This window comes from Eretmochelys imbricata, chromosome 5 (genome assembly GCF_965152235.1).
Source record: "Eretmochelys imbricata isolate rEreImb1 chromosome 5, rEreImb1.hap1, whole genome shotgun sequence".
NCBI lineage: Eukaryota > Metazoa > Chordata > Testudines > Cheloniidae > Eretmochelys > Eretmochelys imbricata.
Window position 1 is genome coordinate 1,267,643 of NC_135576.1, and position 19,920 is coordinate 1,287,562.

Sequence of the window (19,920 nt, forward strand, 5' to 3'; positions counted from 1 at the left end):
GGAGACTTCCCCTGAAGGAAGATACCTGAGGCTCTAACCTGAGCCAGGAGGGGGGCTGGGAGAGCTGACACCTTGGCCTGGGAAATTGGACAAAGGCTAGAGGAGGAGCTGGGGGGAGGGGGAGAGAGCCTGTGGGAGGGTTTTTTTTTTCAGTTTGGGGCTGGGTGGGGAAACGCAGGGAACCCCAGGGCTGGGGTCTAAGCTTCCTGACCCCCAGAAGGACTTGACTGAGCGGTCCTGGTTGTACCCACAAGCTCTGTTTGGGCCTGTGTTCCTGTTGTCCAATAAACCTTCCGTTTTACTGGCTGGCTGAGAGTCACGGTGAATCCCAGGAAGAGGGGTGCAGGGCCCAGACTCCCCCACACTCTGTGACACCGAGACATTGGCACCTAGCACCCAACGACCCAGTGGATACGGACTGCCCTGTCTCTCCTTAGGGAAACTGAACTATCCCCAGCTCCAGATCAAAGGAATGGGTGTGATGAAGCGGGACTGTTCTTAACGTTTCCTCTGAATAGTGTGGGGGTGCCTCAGTTTCCCCTAGGCAGTTCTTAAGTATCTAGGTGGTGGGATAAGGGTGTATGATCGTTGCAGAGCCCTAGAGGGCAGGTGTGTGCAGGGGTCTGGACACAGAGAATGGCAGACACCCTGTTTCTTGGCAACTGATGGCCTGGCCCTTCCCCCCTGCAAGGTGAGAGCTAAAGGGTTGGAGAACAAAGGAATCCGGTGCCCTCCTGGCCCGGGAAAGGGACAAAGCCCAGAGGAGGAGGGGCTGGAGGGAGTTTCAGTTTGGGGCTGGCTGGGGACATGGAGTGAAGGGCAGACGTGGTTGTCTGGCTCACTGCCCCCCAAAATGGACACAGCTGAGGGATCCTGTTTTCTGCACCTACAAGCTCTGTGTTAGACCATGTTCCTGTCATCTAATAAACCTCTGTTTTACTGGCTGGCTGAGAGTCCCGTCTGACTGCGGAGTTGGGGGGCAGGACCCTCTGGCTTCCCCAGGACCCCGCCTGGGCGGACTGGCTGTGGGAAGCGCACGGAGGGGCAGAGGAGGCTGAATGCTCCGAGGTCAGACCCAGGAAGGTGGAAGCTGTGTGAGCTGTGTGTCCTGCAGACAGGCTGCTCCCACAGAGGAGACTTCCCCAGAGTCCTGCCTGGCTTCATGGGGAGCAGTTTCAGAGCAATGCCCGGGGACTCCTTGACACCCGCTTGCCCCTTGGGGCCGGGTGCAGAGAGCAGGGGTGCCAGGCGGGTCGCCCCGCCTGTAGCTTCAGCCAGGCTGGCATCAGTCCAAGAGCAGCCCCCTTCGGAGGCGCCGGTTTCATGAACAGACAATTCCCAGGAACACGAGAAAGACCTTTCCCCGGATGACTCTGGCTGAGTCCGGCAGTGCCACGCTCCGGCCGCACCCCCAAGGCACCCCCCACCCCCCGTTATCCCGTCCCTGGAGCCAGGGCCTTCCTGCCAGCTGCAGCCCTTCTCCCAGCACACGGCTCCTCACAGCCTGGGTCTCCCGCAGCTCTCGGGAAGGTCCAGCCCCACCTCCCTTCCCGGAGCATCTCTCTCCCCGAACCCCTCGTCCACTGAGCTCCGGTCACCTCCTACGGGGCCCAGGGGCTCGTTAGCCAGGCAGCCGCCAGCCAGCAGCCAGTTGATTGTTCACAGTTGGGCTGAGACGGGCTGGTTCTCCGGAAAGAAGCCCATCGCAGATAGACAGGGGCCGGCTGCCCCGTGCTATTGCCCCGAAGTCAAACATCTCACTGCCTGCTCCAAGCCTGCCTGCTCCCTGTGCCTGGCACCAAACCCCCACCGGGCCCTGCCGGCCGCTCCTCCTCCACGGGCCCCGGAGCCCTTGTCTGCCCTGGGAGGCCCTGCCAGACCAGACACCCCGACACGCGGGAGACGCCGCTGGGCTGACCAGAGGGTGCGGCTGCTGGCGTAGCTTAGACCAGTGCCCTGGAGGGAACACGCTGTCCTGGCTACGGCCCCTGGAGCCGGGATAACCGCATCCACGCTGGGGCTTTGCCAGCATGGCACGGCGTTCGGGGTGACGTCGTCACGCTCTGAACCGACAGAGACAGGCTGGCAGATCGGTCAGCGTCGGCCCCAGCCCTGCATGGCAGCGACTCACAAAGTCTTCAGCTTCAACCACAGGCCAAGCCAGAGGCTTCTCTTCCCAGCGCCCTGCCCTCTGCACGGAGCCGGTGCCGAGCGTAGCTCCCAGGGCAGGGAGAGCGTCTCCGTCCCTGTCTGAGCAGCGCCTTGCACATGGCCAGGGGTGGCAAATCAATGCTGCAGCTCTTGCCGGCAGACAAGCTGCTCTGCTCTCCCCAGTCACCCAGCCACAAAGGCCCCTCCCCGGTAACCCGGTGGGGTCTGGACCAACTCTGCCTCCGCCAGGCTGGGCATCTCCGTACAGAGCGTGGGGTGGATCGCACCAGCCCCTCCAGCCTGCTCCTGTAAGTTCATTAGCTCCAGGGGAGGGGTCGGGACTTTCTCTGCTTGGAGAAAGTAAAAGAGAAGTTGGCTGCTGGCGAGAGCCCATCTGCGCTTGGCCGGCCCCACCTGCTCCCAGCTCTATGCAAACGTCTGCTTCCTGCTGTCTGTGAGATCCCTTTTCTTCTGCCACAGAGCGAGTGAGCTAGATCCTCTGCCAGCGCCGGGGGCACAGCCGGTCCCTCCACAGCCAACGCCGCGGACACAGCCGGTCCCTCCACAGCCAACGCCGCGGACACAGCCGGTCCCTCCACAGCCGGCACCGCGGACACAGCCGGTCCCTCCACAGCCTGCACCGCGGACACAGCCGGTCCCTCCACAGCCGGCACCGCGGACACAGCCGGTCCCTCCACAGCCAGCACCGCGGACACAGCCGGTCCCTCCACAGCCGGCACCGCGGACACAGCCGGTCCCTCCACAGCCGGCACCGCGGACACAGCCGGTCCCTCCACAGCCGGCACCGCGGACACAGCCAGTCCCTCCACAGCCGGCACCGCGGGCACAGCCGGTCCCTCCACAGCCAGCACCGCGGACACAGCCGGTTCCCCCACAGCCAACGCCGCGGACACAGCCGGCACCGCGGACACAGCCGGTCCCTCCACAGCCAGCACCGCGGACACAGCCGGTTCCCCCACAGCCAGCACCGCGGACACAGCCGGTCCCTCCACAGCCGGCACCGCGGACACAGCCGGTCCCTCCACAGCTGGCACCGCGGACACAGCCGGTCCCTCCACAGCCGGCACCGCGGGCACAGCCGGTCCCTCCACAGCCGGCACCGCGGACACAGCCGGTCCCTCCACAGCCGGCACCGCGGGCACAGCCAGTCCCTCCACAGCCAACGCCGCGGACACAGCCGGTCCCTCCACAGCCAACACCGCGGACACAGCCGGTTCCCCCACAGCCGGCACCGCGGACACAGCCGGTCCCTCCACAGCCGGCACCGCGGACACAGCCGGTTCCCCCACAGCCGGCACCGCGGACACAGCCGGTTCCCCCACAGCCGGCACCGCGGACACAGCCGGTCCCTCCACAGCCGGCACCGCGGACACAGCCGGTCCCTCCACAGCCGGCACCGCGGACACAGCCGGTCCCTCCACAGCCAACGCCGCGGACACAGCCGGTCCCTCCACAGCCGGCACCGCGGGCACAGCCGGTTCCCCCACAGCCGGCACCGCGGGCACAGCCGGTTCCCCCACAGCCGGCACCGCGGGCACAGCCGGTCCCTCCACAGCCGGCACCGCGGGCACAGCCGGTTCCCCCACAGCCGGCACCGCGGACACAGCCGGTCCCTCCACAGCCAGCGCCGCGGACACAGCCGGTCCCTCCACAACCGGCACCGCGGACACAGCCGGTCCCTCCACAGCCGGCGCCGCGAGCACAGCCGATCCCCCCACAGCCGGCACCGCGGACACAGCCAGTCCCTCCACAGCCAACGCCGCGGACACAGCCAGTCCCTCCACAGCCGGCACCGCGGACACAGCCGGTCCCTCCACAGCCGGCGCCGCGAGCACAGCCGATCCCCCCACAGCCGGCACCGCGGACACAGCCGGTCCCTCCACAGCCAACGCCGCGGACACAGCCGGTCCCTCCACAGCCGGCACCGCAGACACAGCCGGTCCCTCCACAGCCGGCACCGCGGACACAGCCGGTCCCTCCACAGCCGGCGCCGCGAGCACAGCCGATCCCCCCACAGCCGGCACCGCGGACACAGCCAGTCCCTCCACAGCCAACGCCGCGGACACAGCCGGTTCCCCCACAGCCGGCACCGCAGACACAGCCGGTCCCTCCACAGCCGGCACCGCAGACACAGCCGGTCCCTCCACAGCCGGCACCGCGGACACAGCCGGTCCCTCCACAGCCGGCACCGCAGACACAGCCGGTCCCTCCACAGCCGGCACCGCAGACACAGCCGGTCCCTCCACAGCCGGCACCGCGGACACAGCCAGTTCCCCCACAGCCAGCGCCGGGGGCACAGCCGGTCCCTCCACAGCCAACGCCGTGGACACAGCCGGTCCCTCCACAGCCGGCACCGCGGACACAGCCGGTCCCTCCACAGCCGGCACCGCGGACACAGCCGGTCCCTCCACAGCCGGCACCGCGGACACAGCCGGTCCCTCCACAGCTGGCACCGCGGACACAGCCGGTTCCCGCACAGCCAGCGCCGCGGACACAGCCAGTCCCTCCACAGCCAACGCCGCGGACACAGCCGGTCCCTCCACAGCTGGCACCGCGGACACAGCCGGTCCCTCCACAGCCGGCACCGCGGACACAGCCGGTTCCCCCACAGCCAGCACCGCGGGCACAGCCGGTTCCCGCACAGCCAGCACTGCACAGGCACTGCCAGCCCCTCCCCAGTGAGCCCCGGAGCTGCAGCCGGCTCCCAGATGGCCCAGAGCGTCGTTTATGCCGACCTGAAGTTCGTGAAGGCCCCTGTGGGGAGCAGCGTGTGCTCCAGGGCGCGGGAGGCAGGTAAGAGCTGACCTGCCCCCTGCACGGTGCCGCCCCCTGCCCTGAGCCAGGCCTGCAGACTAACCAGCGCCCTCTCCCTGCAGCGCCCGCAGACGAGGAGGAGGCAGAGCTCACCTACGAGAACATCCAGCTGGCCCAGCCTGGGAAGGTGAGGCGGGGGCAAGGGGCGGAGCAGAGCAAAGGTGAGTGTGTGGCTGTTCGCCCTGCCCCTAGCCCAGGGGTCCTGGGGGGAGCAAGCCGGGCAGGCACCCAGGGGCCTCCTGCTCCCTTTGCAGGGACCCTGCCCCGTCCCCAGGCCTGGCACACAGAGCGAGCGGGATCGCTTGGTCAGCTGGGCCCAGGCACACAGAGGCAGAGTCCTCCCCGTGGGGAGCAGGACCGCAGCTGGCGTGCAGAGCGGGGCTGTATCTGGGAAGCAGCGACTCGGAGGGGGAATTGGGGTCAGAGTGGACAAAGGGAAGACGAGCACCCAGCGCGATGCTGTGGCACAAGCGGCTAACGCGACCCTGGGGTGCACAAAGAGGGGAGTAGGCGGGGGCAGGGGTTGGTGAGGCCGACCCGGGATCCCGCACCAGCTCCGGGGGCTGCGTTCTATGAGGGATGCTGGGGGCCGGACGCGTCGCAGCAATGACTGGAGAGCGGGAGGAAACCCCGGGGAGCGAGTGAGACGCCGTCCGGCAGCGGTGCCGGGTGCGAGCCTATGACTGGGCTCTAAGTCTAGGACCCCCTGCTGTGCTGGCTCAGGCCCCCAGAGGGGACCTTACCCAGGTGGCTGTGCCCTGAGGGGGCCCCCCCTTAGTATGGCCCCCAAGCCCTCAGCCGAGCTCTGCAGGGCTGGGCCCCAGGGGCTCTGGAGAGGAGAGCCGCTCGCCATCACACCCTGCAGTGGTGCCTATGTCACCAGATCCCTGCCAGGAAAGCGCTGGAGCCCCCCCGGCACAGGCTTGCACAGCCTGCCCCACTCCCCACCCCACTGCAGCAGCCCCACTGCCGGAGGGCTGGCGGAGCGGTGCAGGACAAGGGGGAGCCAATCTGTGGGGCTGAGGGGACCGTTTGCAGGAATCCCCACCAAGGGACCCAGGGTGTGGCTTGGCCCTGGGGGTGTCTCCTTGCCCGGGCTGGGAGCGTAGCCCATAGGGCTAGCTTGCCTTTTCCTTCCTTCCCTTCATGATATTTAGCTGCTGTAGTGAGAGTCAGCCGACAGGCCTGTCTCCTGTAAGACATTAGTGTGAGGATGTGAGGCAGCAGGGAGGGGGGAGTGTTGACCTGGGAATGTGCCCTGGGGAGGGGAGACCTGAGAGCCTGTCACCTGAGCCAGGAGGAGGAGGGGGAGGTAACACCTCTGCCCGGGAATGTGAACAGAGGCTGCAGAAGGGAGCCTGCTGGGTGGATTTAGTTTCAGTTTGGGGCTGGGTGGAGCAACGCAGGGAACCCCAGGGCTGGGGTCTATGCTCCCTGCTCCCGCAGAAGGACTTGACTGAGGGGTCCTGGTTGTACCCACAAGCTCTGTTTTGGACTGTGTTCCTGTTGTCCAATAAACCTTCTGTTTTACTGGCTGGCTGAGAGTCTCAGTGAATCCCAGGAAGAGGGGTGCAGGGCCTGGACTCCCCCACACTCCGTGACAACTGGTGGCAGAGGTGGGATGTACTGCACCCTGTGAACGGCGCTTCCTGCAGTAAGTGACTGGGGAGCAGTAAAACGAAGGGGAATTGACGGGGACCAGGCGTGCTGAAGATTCAGAGAGAGACGGTTTCGGGGGGCGGTTAACCCCTGGGAATGTGTGACCAGAGAGAAGGACTTTTGCAGTAACAGGGTCCCCCGGGGGATTGCAGCGAGCGGTCCCAGGGGTGGAGGAGTCTGCAGCTCGACCCTGGCAAAGAGGTGGTGACCTCAAGAAGGACTGGCACACTAAGGGCTTTTCCTGGAAACCGTGGGAAGCTGCCCGGCCTGCGAGTGGCCAGCAGGGAGATGTACGCTAAATGCCTTAAGAGTGACCTGGTGGAGCTGTGCAGGCAGAGGGGGCTGCGCATTGGGAGGTCCACCAAGGAACAGCTGATTGCCCAGTTGGACGAGAGGGATCGCTTGGATGACCCGATCCCTGTCCCAGAGGGAAGCCACCCGGCGGACGCAGCGTGGGCCCTGGGGCCTGACCGGGCTGGGAGGGGTCAGACTGCTGCCGAGGACATCCTGAGACCCTTCCTACCTAGGCCTGGGGGAAGGGTTGGGGAAAGCCCAGCGAATACCGAGGGCACCCTGACCCCAGCAGCCAGCAGGGGATCCTCCCGGTGGAGCTCCCCATCCCTGGAGCGGATGCGGCTGGAATGGGAGAGGAAGATGAAAATGAGGGAGCTGGAGGATCATGAAAAACAACGTCAACATGAGGAGAAACAACGTCAACATGAGCAGGAGGAGAAGGAGAGGGAACGTCAGGAGAAGGAGAGGGAGCATCAGGAGAAGGAGAGGCAACGTAGGCATGAGCAGGAGGAGAAGGAGAGGGAACGTCAGGAGAAGGAGAGGGAGCGTCAGGAGAAGAAGAGGCAACGTAGGCATGAGCAGGAGGAGAAGGAGAGGGAACGTCAGGAGAAGGAGAAACAAAGACAGCATGAACTGGAGCTGGCCAGGCTGAGGAGCAGTGGGGCCCCGGCTGTGGTGAGTGTGGGGGGACCCAAGACTGCAAGGAGCTTTGATAAGTGCTTCCTGGCCCAGCGGAAGGAAGGGGAGGACATAGATAGCTTCCTGACGGCCTTTGAGAATGCCTGCGAGATGCATCGGGTTGACCCTGCAGACAGGCTCCAGTTCCTCACCCCCTTATTGGACCCCAAAGCCGTGGAGGTGTACAGCCGAATGACAGGGGCGGAGGCAGGGGACTATGAATTGTTCAAACAGGCCCTGCACCGTGAGTTTGGGCTGACCCCCGAGATGTACCGGAGAAGGTTCCGGAGTCAGTGTAAAACGCCTGAGGTCACCTACCTACAACTGGTCAACCGGATGCAGGGATATGCCGGCAAGTGGACAGCTGGGGCCCAAGCTAAAGAGGACCTGCTTGACCTAATCGTACTGGAGCAACTGTATGAACAGTGCCCGTCCGACCTGAGGCTGTGGTTGGTGGACAAAAAGCTCGAGAACCCCCAGCACGCAGGGCAGCTGGCTGACGAGTTTGTGAACAGTCTGTCAGGGGGTAGCAGGGAGGAGAAGCAGAAGTATCGCCCAAAAGAACAGGCCCCCTCCCCGATGCAGAGAGAGAGTCACCATGGGGCCTCCCAGCGGGGAAATAGGGAGAACCCCCTCGCAAGGGGGACGCCTGGCGTCGGGCCCCTCCGACCCGCTCGAGGGGACCAACGTGACCTGAGCTGCTATCACTGTGGCCAGAGAGGCCACGTACGGACCCAGTGCCCCGGGCTCAGGGACAAACTGAGCAGACCCAACCTACCCAGGGTTAACTGGGTAGGGACCCAGCTGGACGAGGGGCAGACGACCCAGGAAAGGGGGCTGCCAGCTTACCACCTGCTCAGGAGGGAAGAGTACCTCCGGCCAGCTCCGCCAGAGGGCTGGAGGCTCTGGACTCAGGGTGCTCGGTTTACAGGGTGGGCGCGGGGCTGTCCCTCCGGAGCGAGTGCCTTGTTCCCCTGGAGGTGGATGGGAGGAAGGTCAATGGATACTGGGATACGGGCGCGGAGGTGACGCTGGCCCGGCCCGAGGTGGTGGCCCCAGATCGGGTGGTGCCCAACACCTACCTGGCCCTGACACGGGTGGGCGGGACCCCATTTAAGGTGCCCATGGCAAGGGTACACCTGAAATGGGGGGCCAAGGAGGGCCCCAAGGATGTGGGGGTGCACCTCCATTTGCCCACTGAGGTTTTGATGGGGGGAGACCTAGAGGACTGGCCAAGCAAGCCCCAGACCGCCCTGGTTGTGACCCGTAGCCAGAGACGGCGAGGGGCACTGCTCCCTGACCTCGGGGAGGGTACCGCACCAGAGGCGCAGGACCCTACCCTGGGTGGGAGGGAGCGCCGAGGGGCACGGCTCAGAGAGGCTGAGGCCTCAGACCCGGCCAGTGAGAGGGAACCGGTCCCCATCCCTTCCCCAGCCGCTGAGTTCCAGGCCGAGTTGAGGAAAGATCCCTCCTTGCGGAAGCTCAGGGACCTGGCCGACCTCAGTGTGGTACGGACCACGAGGAGAGGCTGCCAGGAGAGGTTCCTGTGGGAGAAGGGGTTCGTATACCGAGAATGGGCTCCCCCAGGGGAAGTGGAGTCCTGTGGGATCAGGAGGCAGCTGGTGGTCCCCCAGAAGTATCGCCGCAAGCTCCTGTACCTGGCCCATGACATCCCCCACGCAGGGCACCAGGGAATCCGGCGCACCCGGCAGAGATTGCTACAGAACTTTTACTGGCCCGGGGTCTTTACCACGGTCCAGCAGTATTGCTGATCCTCTGACCCCTGTCAGAGGGTGGGGAAGGCCCGGAACAAGGGGAAAGCGGCTTTGAGACCTTTGCCCATCATAGAGGAGCCTTTCCAGAAGATGGCCATGGACACCGTGGGGCCTCTCAGCAAGACGACCCGGTTGGGGAAGAAATACATTCTGGTGGTGGTAGATTTTGCCACCCGCTACCCCGAGGCAGTGCCCTTAGCTTCCATTGAAGCAGACACCGTGGCCGATGCGCTCCTGACCATTTTCAGCCGAGTGGGGTTCCCCAAGGAAGTCTTGACAGACCAAGGGTCCAACTTCATGTCGGCCCTGCTCCGGTGCTTGTGGGAGAAATGTGGGGTCCAGCACAACTGGGCCTCAGCTTATCACCCCCAGTCCAATGGGCTGGTGGAGAGGTTCAATGGGACGCTAAAGATGATGCTGAAAACCTTTATGAACCAGCACCCGCAGGATTGGGACAAGTACTTACCTCACCTGCTGTTCGCGTACAGGGAGGTGCCCCAGGAGTCTACCAGATTTTCGGCTTTCGAACTGTTATATGGAAGGAGGGTGAGGGGCCCCCTGGACCTGATGAGAGACGAATGGGAGGGGAAGGCCACTCCCGATGGAGAGTCAGTGGTGGAGTATGTCCTGATCTTCTCAGAGGGACTGGCTGAACTCATGGGCCTGGCCAGGGAGAATCTGGCCAGAGCCCAGAGGAGGCAGAAGGTCTGGTATGACCGCACGGCGCGGGCCCGTGCCTACGCCACCGGGGATCAGGTGATGGTTCTCATCCCCGTGAGAAAGAACAAACTACAGGCCGCCTGGGAGGGCCCTTTCAAGGTCGTCAAGCAGCTCAATGAGGTAAACTATGTGGTGGAGCTGTCGAACCGGGCGCACCACCGCCGGGTGTACCATGTGAATATGATGAAGCCATATTATGCCAGGGGGAATGTGGTGTTGGCCATGTGTGGACAGTGGGAAGAGCAGGGAGATGACCCTTTAGTAGATCTATTCCCTGGGACCAGAGCTGGTTCCCCCCTGGAAACAAATCCCCTCTCGGATCAGCTAACCCCTGCCCAGCAAGCTGTGGTGAGGGGGGTGCTGCATCCGTACCGACCCCTGTTTTCCAACCAGCCTGGACGCCCTAATCTGACTGTCCACCGGGTGCAGACGGGGTCGCACCCGCCGATAAGATGCTTCCCCTTCCGAGTCACAGGGAAAACTGCTCAGGGCTTGGAAAGAGAGGTGCGGGACATGCTGGCTTTGGTGGTGATCCAGCCATCTGCCAGCCCTTGGGCCTCGCCGGTGGTGCTGGTCCCCAAAAAGGACGGGTTGGTCCGGTTCTGTGTGGACTATCGGAAGCTCAATGCCATCACTGTATCTGATGCCTACCCCATGCCCAGGCCGGACGAGCTCCTAGACAAGCTGGGAGGAGCTCGGTACCTTACCACCATGGACCTTACAAAGGGCTACTGGCAAGTGCCGCTGGATGCAGATGCCCGGCTGAAATCGGCCTTTATCACCCCTCTGGGGCTCTATGAGTTCCTGACCCTGCCTTTTGGGTGACTTTTGGGTTGCTGGACTTAAGACCCTGAGAGGAAGAGGACACTGCCCAACTCACTTGGGGGTGGGTCTTTTGCTCATGGTTGGTGTTATGAATCCTGTTGGTGGTGTTTCCCCAACATAATGCTGCATTGTTTCCCTCCTTTATCAAAAGACTTTGGCTGCACTCAGACTCCGTGCTTGCGAGAGGGGAAGTTTTGCCTCTCAGAGGCGCCCAGGGGGCGGTGTGTAATTGTCCCAGGTCACTGGGTGGGGCTCGAGCCGGTTGCACTGTTTTATTGAAACGGAAACCCTAGATACTGAACCCGGCCCTTCTTGCTGCCAACGCTGATGGGCAGAAGGGTTACACCTATAACAGGTACATGAGCTACATCCGCACACACCTCAACACAAGCGGGCCATGGTAACGAATTGCCGTATAGGATAACAAGGGCTGTGTCCTGTGCCCCACTGGCTGCAGAGCCCCTGGGGCGTGGAGCCCTACAGAGCTGCTGCGGCCGATGCTCGCTGGAGCTCCCTTTGCGGGTGCCCGGCTGGAGCTGCCTCCCCCTGCCGCTCGGAGGGGCTGGGGCCTGGGCCCTGCCGCTCACCCAGCTCTGAGTGGAGCTGTGAGCGCCCAGAGTAGCCAGCCAGGCACGAGGCCCCAGGCCCAGAGCCTGCAGCAGGCTGCTTGGCCACAGAGAGGAAATCCAGCGGCTCGTGGGGCATGTGTGGGGAGAGCCCACACAAGGGGCATGGAGCCCACTCACAGGAGCTCAGACCCCCCACACAGCCCCCTCCGACACGGCCCCCATCAGGCTCCGAACGAGAGAGAACAGACTTCTTGGGCAGGAACGGGCGCTATAGTGAACTGGCCCCTGTCTCCCCAGGAGGCTGGGCCAGGCCCCAGGCGATACCTGGCCCAGCCCCGGGGACGGGCTTGGGGGGCTGCTGGGGCTCTTCTGTCTGCGGGGTCCTCGCCTGGCTGGCTCAGGGATCAGGTTGGAATGACCCAGCACCTGGGGTTAGCCCAGACCTGCCCATGGGGCGCTGGTGCTGGCCATGCCCCCAGGAGCCTGTCCCGGCCCCTGGGCAGGGTGTCCCTGTTCCTGGTGGGGATGGGGATGGGGGAGTGTGGCTGGGTGAGGGCAGAGGCCCCAGCTGGGCGGGCAGGAGCACAGGGCAAAGCCTGGGTGCATGGCCCACTGCATGGGCAGGGCTCTGGCGCCCACCCCACCAGGCTGCCAGCCGCGCACTGTCGGGGAACCGGAGCTGGTAGCCTAAGCCCGGGCGGGTCGTGTCCCTGCAGCCCCACGGCACTGGGAGCTCTCCCCTGGCTCCCACTGCCCTCCTGGGGGGCTGAGCCCCATTGCCTGGGTGGCCGGAGGGGGAAGCTGGGCCGTGGGTTTGCGTTCCCAGGCACGCTGCCCTCTCGGGGGAAGGGGATGGGGGACTTGGTGCCCAGGGTTCCCCTGTGTTAACGCAGCTGGTTCTCTCCTGCAGAGCCCTGGTGGAGCACACGGTACCTGCCCCTCGGCTTGCTGGGGACCTGCCTCTTCCTCCTGGCCACCACCATCGGCCTGGGGGTTCGCTGTGAGTAGGGGACTCGGGCTGTGGGGGGCTTGTGGGGACAAAACATCTGGCCAGAAGAGAAAGGGAAGGAGCTGCATGTGGGGAGTGATGATGTGGGGGGCAGGGGGCCCCATGGAGGGGGGGGGTCAGGGCGACACAGGGCGTGGGGAGGGGTGAACCCGAGCAAAGGAGAGTTTGGGCTGCAGCTCAGAAAACCTCCCCAGCAGCAACACGGATCCAGCTGGGGAGCCATGGGGGGCCCTGTCCAGGGCATTTGGGGGCCCTGTCCTGGGGCAGGCAGGGGCCCTGTTACCAGGGAGATGTGGGGGGCCCTGTCCCAGGGCAGGTGGGGGCCCTGTTACCAGGGAGATGTGGCTGGCTGCAGCCCCCACTCGCCTCTCAGCTGTTTGAACCGCCTCGGCCCAACGTTCCTGAGTCTCCGTCACCGCTGCTGGAGGCTCTGGCATTTGTGGTGTTTAGATGTTGCTAAAACCACCGAATCAGCAAATTAAAAATACAGTAAAAGCATGTTTTTGCTGTGGATCCCCACAACACCTTGCAAGCTACACAGGATGTCCAGCAAAAGTAGCTCAGTGCAATCATTGCAAAAAGACTGGACATTTTGCTCAAGTATGTCGCAGTAGCCAGTTCAATCAACAGGTGCATACAGTTACAATACCAGATGTTACTGTGCTGAGCGTGGACAAAATCACTACTGCACATATTTCAGAACAGATAAAGTGCACTGTAAACGTTTCCGCTATACCCTCAGGCAAACCACACTCTATTCAACTAATGTTGGACACTGGCTCAGCAGTATCTATGCTACCTGATTCCATCTTTCTGCCTTACTTGAAAGACGTGCCTCTTACTGAACCCAGACTTCACTTGGTGTGCTATTTGAAAAACCATATTCCAGTACATGGCTGCCTGCCAGCAATAGTTACTTTTGGTGATTGCTGTGTAACTGCAGAGTTCTACATTGTCCACAAAGGCCCTCCTATCCTTGGCAGAGATTTATTGGCTGCTTTAAATCTCAGGGTAGTTAATGGACGAATTGATCTTCCTCAGCAAAGCACTCCTGCGGTACACACACCAGTTTCAGCTGGGACCCAACACCAAGTTGAGGAGAAACGCGGCTGTGCTTATGGGTTTCTGCATAAAGGTAAAATGCGGAATAATGTGATGCCTGTACAACAGAAGTTACAGTGCTTACCATTTTCAGGCAGGGAAGCTGTTTCAGAGGAACTGAGAAAACTTGTTCAAAAGGACATTATTGAAGAGATCGACTCCTCGGAATGGGTTTCACCTGTCGTAGTGACGCAGAAGAAGGGTGGAGGCATTCGCCTTTGTGTGGACTTAAGGGAGCCAAATAAAGCTATTGTGATTGACAGCCATCCTCTTCCTCACATAGAAGAAGCATTTGCAGAACTCCGTGGAGCAAAGATGTTTTCTACTCTTGATTTGCAGAGCGCATACCACCAGGTTACGTTGCATGAAGATAGCAGAGACCTCACAGCATTTATTACACATAAGGGACTATTTCGTTTTAAACGTGTTCCATATGGTCTCGCATCTGCCCCAAGTGCCTTCCAAAAAATGATGTCATTGATTCTGAAGAATCAACATGGAGTTCAGTGCTATCTGGATGATATTATCATGTTTGGAAATACTTCTGAGGAGCATGACAATAACCTGCAGTCTGTACTAAGCTGCCTCAGCAAAGCAGGCCTCAAACTCAATAGGTCCAAATGCAAATTTAGACAAACTGAACTCTCCTTTCTGGGGCTTACAATTTCACAGGCTGGACTAAAACCTGATCCAGATCATATCCTGGCAATTTCAAATGCTCCTCCTCCAACAGATTTGCAAACCTTACATTCATTCTTGGGTCTTACCTCCTGGTATGCAAAATTCATTTCCAGTTATGCTTCTGTCATTGAACCGTTACGGGAATTACTACGGAGAAGTTCAACCTTAGTGTGGACAAGAAGACGCACAAGCTAGTTTCGAAACGGTGAAAGACTTGATTGTTCATAGTCCAGTACTTGCACTGTTCAGTCCTGCATTGCCCTCAATTGTAACTACTGATGCTTCTGATTATGGCCTTGGGGCTGTTGTCACACCACTGCGTGAGGACAACACAGAGAGGACGGTTGCGTTTGGTTCAAGGAGACTAAGTAATGCTGAGAGGAAATATTCTACAGTCGAAAAAGAAGCACTTGCTTGTGTCTGGGCTACGGAAAGATGGAGAACTTACCCGTGGGGCCGCACGTTCAAGTTGCGCACAGACCACAGCCCTTTGACGACGTTGCTCACCACGAAAGGACTGGGAAGAGCAGGATATAGTATTGCTCGAGGGTCTGCAGGACTACTCTCTTTCAGTTATGAATTGGAATATAAGCCTGGAAACCAAAATGTGGTCCCCGATTGCCTTTCTCGCCTGCCTTTGCCTTCACCAGATGGTCCACCGGAGGATGAGGATGTCGTGGTTGCGCTTATTACAAGCGCTCTCACTGCAGTTACAAGAGAACAATTTCAAGCTGCTTGTTCAGCGTGTCCAGTTCAACAAAAACTACGGGAATTTCTGACAAAGAGGTGGCCCAGTCACCCTAAAAACCTTGACCCGGTTTTGCTGCCTTATTTTAGAGTTCAGGATGAACTTTGTTTGATGGCTGTGTGCTACCAGGTACACACCGGCTCCTTGTGCCAGAAGAATTACAGTCAAAACTCATACACCTGGCACACGATACTCATCCAGGAATTGTCCAAACCAAACAACGACTACGGGATCTGTATTGGTGGCCAGGGATGGACTCTCAAACTGAAGCACTCATAAAATCCTGTGTCACTTGCCAAATGCATGATAAGAGAGCAGTGACATGTACCCCTCCATTACAGCCTGTTCCTCTTCCTGAATCTGCATGGGAAAAAGTGGCAATTGACATTGTAGGACCCTTTGATATTGCTCCAATTGACTGCCGTTATGCCATCACCTTAATAGACTATTTCAGTAAATGGCCTGAGGTAGCGTTTACATCGCAAATCTCTTCTGCTACAGTAATTAAGTTCCTCTCTTCAGTTTTTAGCAGGGAAGGTAACCCCAAGAACTGGTTTCAGATAATGGTAGTCAATTTACTTCCCTGGAGTTTGAAACTTTTTTAGCAGAGAGGAACATTTTACACAGAAGGTCATCCCTATAGTACCCTCAAGCCAGTAGGGAAATCGAACGGTTTAACAGAAGTGTGAAAGAGAGTTTGCAAACGGCTAAACTGGAAGGGCGATTGTGGATTCCCTTCACTACTGATTTCTTGCAGGTATGCCAGGCTACACGACATGCCACCACGCAAAGATCGCCCGCAGAGTTACGGCATGGGAAACAGATGAACACTAAACTGAACATTGCTGGATTGTTAAAGGCACGACCTGATGCCCCAACCGAGGATGATGTCAGAAAAACAGTTGAACAGAACCAAGCAAAGTCTAAGGCTTTCACAGACAAGCGGCGGGGTGCTAAGCAACCAAAGTTTGAGTGTGGTTCCTTCGTGAGAATACGAAAACCTGGAACTTTACGCAAAGGGGACCATAAATTCATAGCTCCTCTTAAAATCATAGAGAAGAAGGGACCTTACACCTATCGACTTTCTGATGGGCGGGTATGGAATGCTTCTTATCTTGCACCTGCCTATGCACCAAGAGGAGATTATGCCAACGCCCAGTCTGCATGGGATGACTTCACCGTGGTACCAACACAACAAGACATTCACCTGGAACCGGGGCTTGAGAGACGGCCTGTCAGACCCAGACGACCACCTGTCTGGACTAGAGACTATGTAATGTAGTATCTACGGTGTTTTCGGTGTCATATTTCTGCCAACAGTATAGTGTCTTGTTTCATATTTGTTCCTGTGGTTAGAACAATAATGTTTATTTTAATTGGGAGAGTTTCTTAAGAGAGGCGGGAATGTGGTGTTTCGATGTTGCTTGTAATTATTAGAACTGGGAGCTCTGGCTGTTGGGAGTCTGAAAGGACAGGAACCAGGAAGGAGCGGGGAGGAGTTGAGAGGCTGGGAGAAAGCTACCGAGGGTGCAGCAGCAGCTTGGTAAAGAGGTTTCCACTTCAAAAATAAAGTCCTGTTGAAGCTTGTTAGTACCTTGCCTGGTTGATACAACAGCATTACGGGGCTGTTCTCCACGGTCGGGAGGGTCCCTGTCCCCCTGGGGCCCTGCTGGGGTGGATGAGTGAGCCCAGTTCTCGAGTCGCCCTCCTGGCCCCGCCCTGCCCTGCTGGCACGTGCCCGTCGGCCTATGCGTCCGGCCAGGTTCACGCTGTCTGTCCCCTGCAGACTGGCAGGTTTCCCAGCATCTGCAGCAGGCGTCCCGAGCGCACGAGGCCGAGAGCAGCCGCCTCTCCCAGCAAGTCAGCACCAAGGGGGCGACCCTGGCGCAGACAGCGAGGGAGCTGGAGCAGGCCAGGCAGGAGCTGGAGCAGGCCAGGCGGGAGCTGGAGCAGGCCAGGCGGGAGCTGGAGCAGGCCAGGCAGGAGCTGGAGCTGATGCGGCAGGAGGAGAACAGCACCCAGGAGCAGCTGCGACAGCGGGAGGCCGCGTTAGAGGGAACGAAGGAGGAGCTGGCGAGGGTACAGGAGGAGAAGAGAGAAATTAAAGAGAAGCTGAACCAAATGGAGAGCGCCCTGTCCAGCATCCGCCCCTGCGAGCAGACAGGTACTGCCTTCCTGGGGCGGGGGTCACTGGGGCACCCCACCCCCCAGCAGGGACAGCTGAGCCCTGGGGCGGGGGAGCACCCAGCGCCAGGGCCGTGCTGCAGCAAGTGGCTCTGGTCATTCAGGAGGGGCAGCTCTTCCCCCAGGCAGCGCTGGCCCCCAGGTCTGCATGGTGCAGGGGAGTGTGTGTGTATTGATGGCGAGGGCGGGGTGGGGGGGTAATCAGTGCTGGAGACGAGACAGAAAACCCCGGGTGGTGGGCACTGGCTGGTTCCATGGAATAAGAGTTGGGACGTGAACCCGCTGTCCTGGCCCAGTTCCAACCAGCTCCCCTAAATCCCCCTGCTGTTTCAGCTGTTAAACACGCTGCATCCCACCCCAGAGGTGGCTGCGTCTCAGGGGTGCACGAAGCAATGCCTGCCACATGTAGCCTGTCTAACGGTTTATCTGTAGACACAAGCTAGGATCTTTGGAGAAAGGGTGCTGGCCAAATACAAACTATGAACATGCTAATTAGTCAGCCGAGCTCCCATGTGTTCAGAAGTGGGCGACGTGCACAAACAGCCCATGGGGCCCAGCACACAACGGCCCGTTCGCCTTTGGGACTTTTTGTAGCAAATGCCCACACACGGGGCAGGTTGAGTCATATTTTGTGCCCGTGACGCGCTTGGTGCTTCAAACACCCCAGGCAAATAAACTATCCCAGGCAATAAAAAATGAGATCAGCTTCCCTGAGGCTGCCCCTGCCAGTCCTGCCCCGGGCTCCCAGGCAGGCGAGCTGGGCGACTCTCCAGCCGGGGCTCTGGTGCGGTGGAGACACCCAGGGCCCTGCACCCTCGCCAAGGGCAGAATCCCAGCCCTGAGGATGACGCGCCATCGCAGACAGCCTGGGGCCTCCCCAACGGGCAGAGCGGGGCACGGGGAGGAGGCGGCTGCCAGGTGACAAGGGCAGCGTGTCGCTGTCTGCTCACACGGAACAAGGAGCTCTGTCAGAACGAGGGAAACAGCCCGATCCCTAGAAGGGCTCAGTCTGTCTGCGCATCACTGCCCAGCCCTCCGGCCAGAGCTGTAACGGAGCAGTGTCCACGTCCTCACGGTGGCTGAATCCCCGGGGGTGGGGGAGAGCGAAAGGACAGGGAGATGCGGCTCGTTTACCCCACCAGGGAAATGTTGAACCCCATGAACAGTTACGCTTGTATCTGAGCCCTGGACTCAGCTCCCAGCCTGCCCCAAACCCTCGAGAACCCTCCCCCCCCGCCCTCCACCTGCTCGGAGCAGCTCCTGGGGCAGCCTGGAGTCTGGGGGAGTGTGAGCCCCTGGGGAGGGACCAGGCCTTCTTTGTACGGCCCAGGGCATGAGCCTGTTAGCTGCACTCAGGGCCAGAAGCGCCTCTGAGCCTCTCACCCCCTCTTCCCTCCAGGCTGCTGCCCGGCAGACTGGGTGTTGTACAGAGGAAAGTGCTTGTTCGTCTCGAAGGAGGAGAAGACTTGGCAAGAAAGCAAGAAAGACTGCGAAGGGAACTCTGCTCGGCTTCTTATCACCAAATCCTGGGACTCGAGGGCAATGCCGGTACGGTACATGCACGGCCGGAGCGAGCACAGCCGGAACACTGCGTAAAGAGGGGGTGTCTCCAGGCTGGGCGGGGGGGCGTTGGCAAATAGGCAGGGGCTCAGAGAAGAGCAATGGCAATGATCCGGGGGCTGGAGGAGCGTTACCAGCTCACCTTCTCCACTGAGCAGCACACCCGCACTGTCCTGGATTGTTCTTTTGTGTCTGACAGATTTGAAGAACCCCCCTTCCTGTTGTCTCTAACATTCCTTGCCAGCTGTAACTCGTTCCTTGCCTTGGCTTTCCTGATTTTGTCCCTACATGCTTGCACTATTGCCACGTCCACTCCCTTGGAGCCGTGCCCCGCCCTCCGTTCCCTGGATTTGTCCCTATGGGTTTGTAGAGAGCTAGAAAGCTCCTCGTGTAGCCACATTGGCCTCCTGCCGCTCCTCTTCTCTCTCCTCTGCCTCGGAATAGCCTGAGTGTTACAGCTCTTAGGAACTGCCAGCCCCCTTCGACTCCTCTCCCCTCCACGGGACCCTGCCTGCGATTTCGCTGACTCCGCTGAAATCCGCCTTTCTGAAGTCCAGTGTCCTTGTTTTGCTGTTCTCGTGTCCTCCTTTCCTTAGGGTCTTGAATTCCATCAGATCATGGTCACTTCCTCCCAAGCTCCCGCCCACCTTCACAGTCGCAACTGGTTCATCCCTGTTGGTCAACACCAGATCCAACATGGATGACCCCCTCGTTGTTTGCTCAACTCCTCCTGAATCAGAAAGCTGTCCCCTACACGTGCTAAGAACTTGCATGTTACGGCTTGTTGTAACAGTCCTACAACAGATACCAGGGAAGTTAAAATCCCCCATTAATACGAGCTCATGCGTGTTAGCTAATCCTGTTACCTGCTTGTGGAATGACTTGTCCACTTCCTCGTCCTGATCTGGTGTCTATAACAGACAACGCCCATCCATAAGGTCTCTGCTGTTCTTTTCCCTTCTTATCCTCACCCAGAGACTCTCAGTAGTTCTGCCACGTACTTCGCCTCGCGGCAAGTGTGCACGTTCCTGACCTACAGCAAACACCTCCTCCTTTGTCCCCATATCTGTCCTTCTGGAACAAGCTCTATCCCCCAGTGCTGGTACTCGAGTCATGGGAGCTGTCCCACTA

At 60.2% G+C, this 19,920-nt stretch overlaps 1 protein-coding gene across 2 annotated transcripts in view; it reads left to right on the plus strand.

The window, feature by feature from the left end:
- Window positions 1–4,835: 4,835 nt before the first annotated feature.
- LOC144265434 (B-cell differentiation antigen CD72-like) overlaps window positions 4,836–19,920 on the plus strand; it is a 40,029-nt gene continuing 24,944 nt past the window's right edge. For both annotated transcript variants that reach the window (XM_077818072.1, XM_077818071.1), the window contains exons 1-5: window positions 4,836–4,965; window positions 5,049–5,147; window positions 12,417–12,506; window positions 16,832–17,209; window positions 18,629–18,777. In XM_077818072.1, coding sequence (XP_077674198.1) covers window positions 4,881–4,965; window positions 5,049–5,147; window positions 12,417–12,506; window positions 16,832–17,209; window positions 18,629–18,777 — 801 coding nt within the window. In that variant the 5' untranslated portion in view covers window positions 4,836–4,880. The remainder of the gene's footprint in view (window positions 4,966–5,048; window positions 5,148–12,416; window positions 12,507–16,831; window positions 17,210–18,628; window positions 18,778–19,920) is intronic.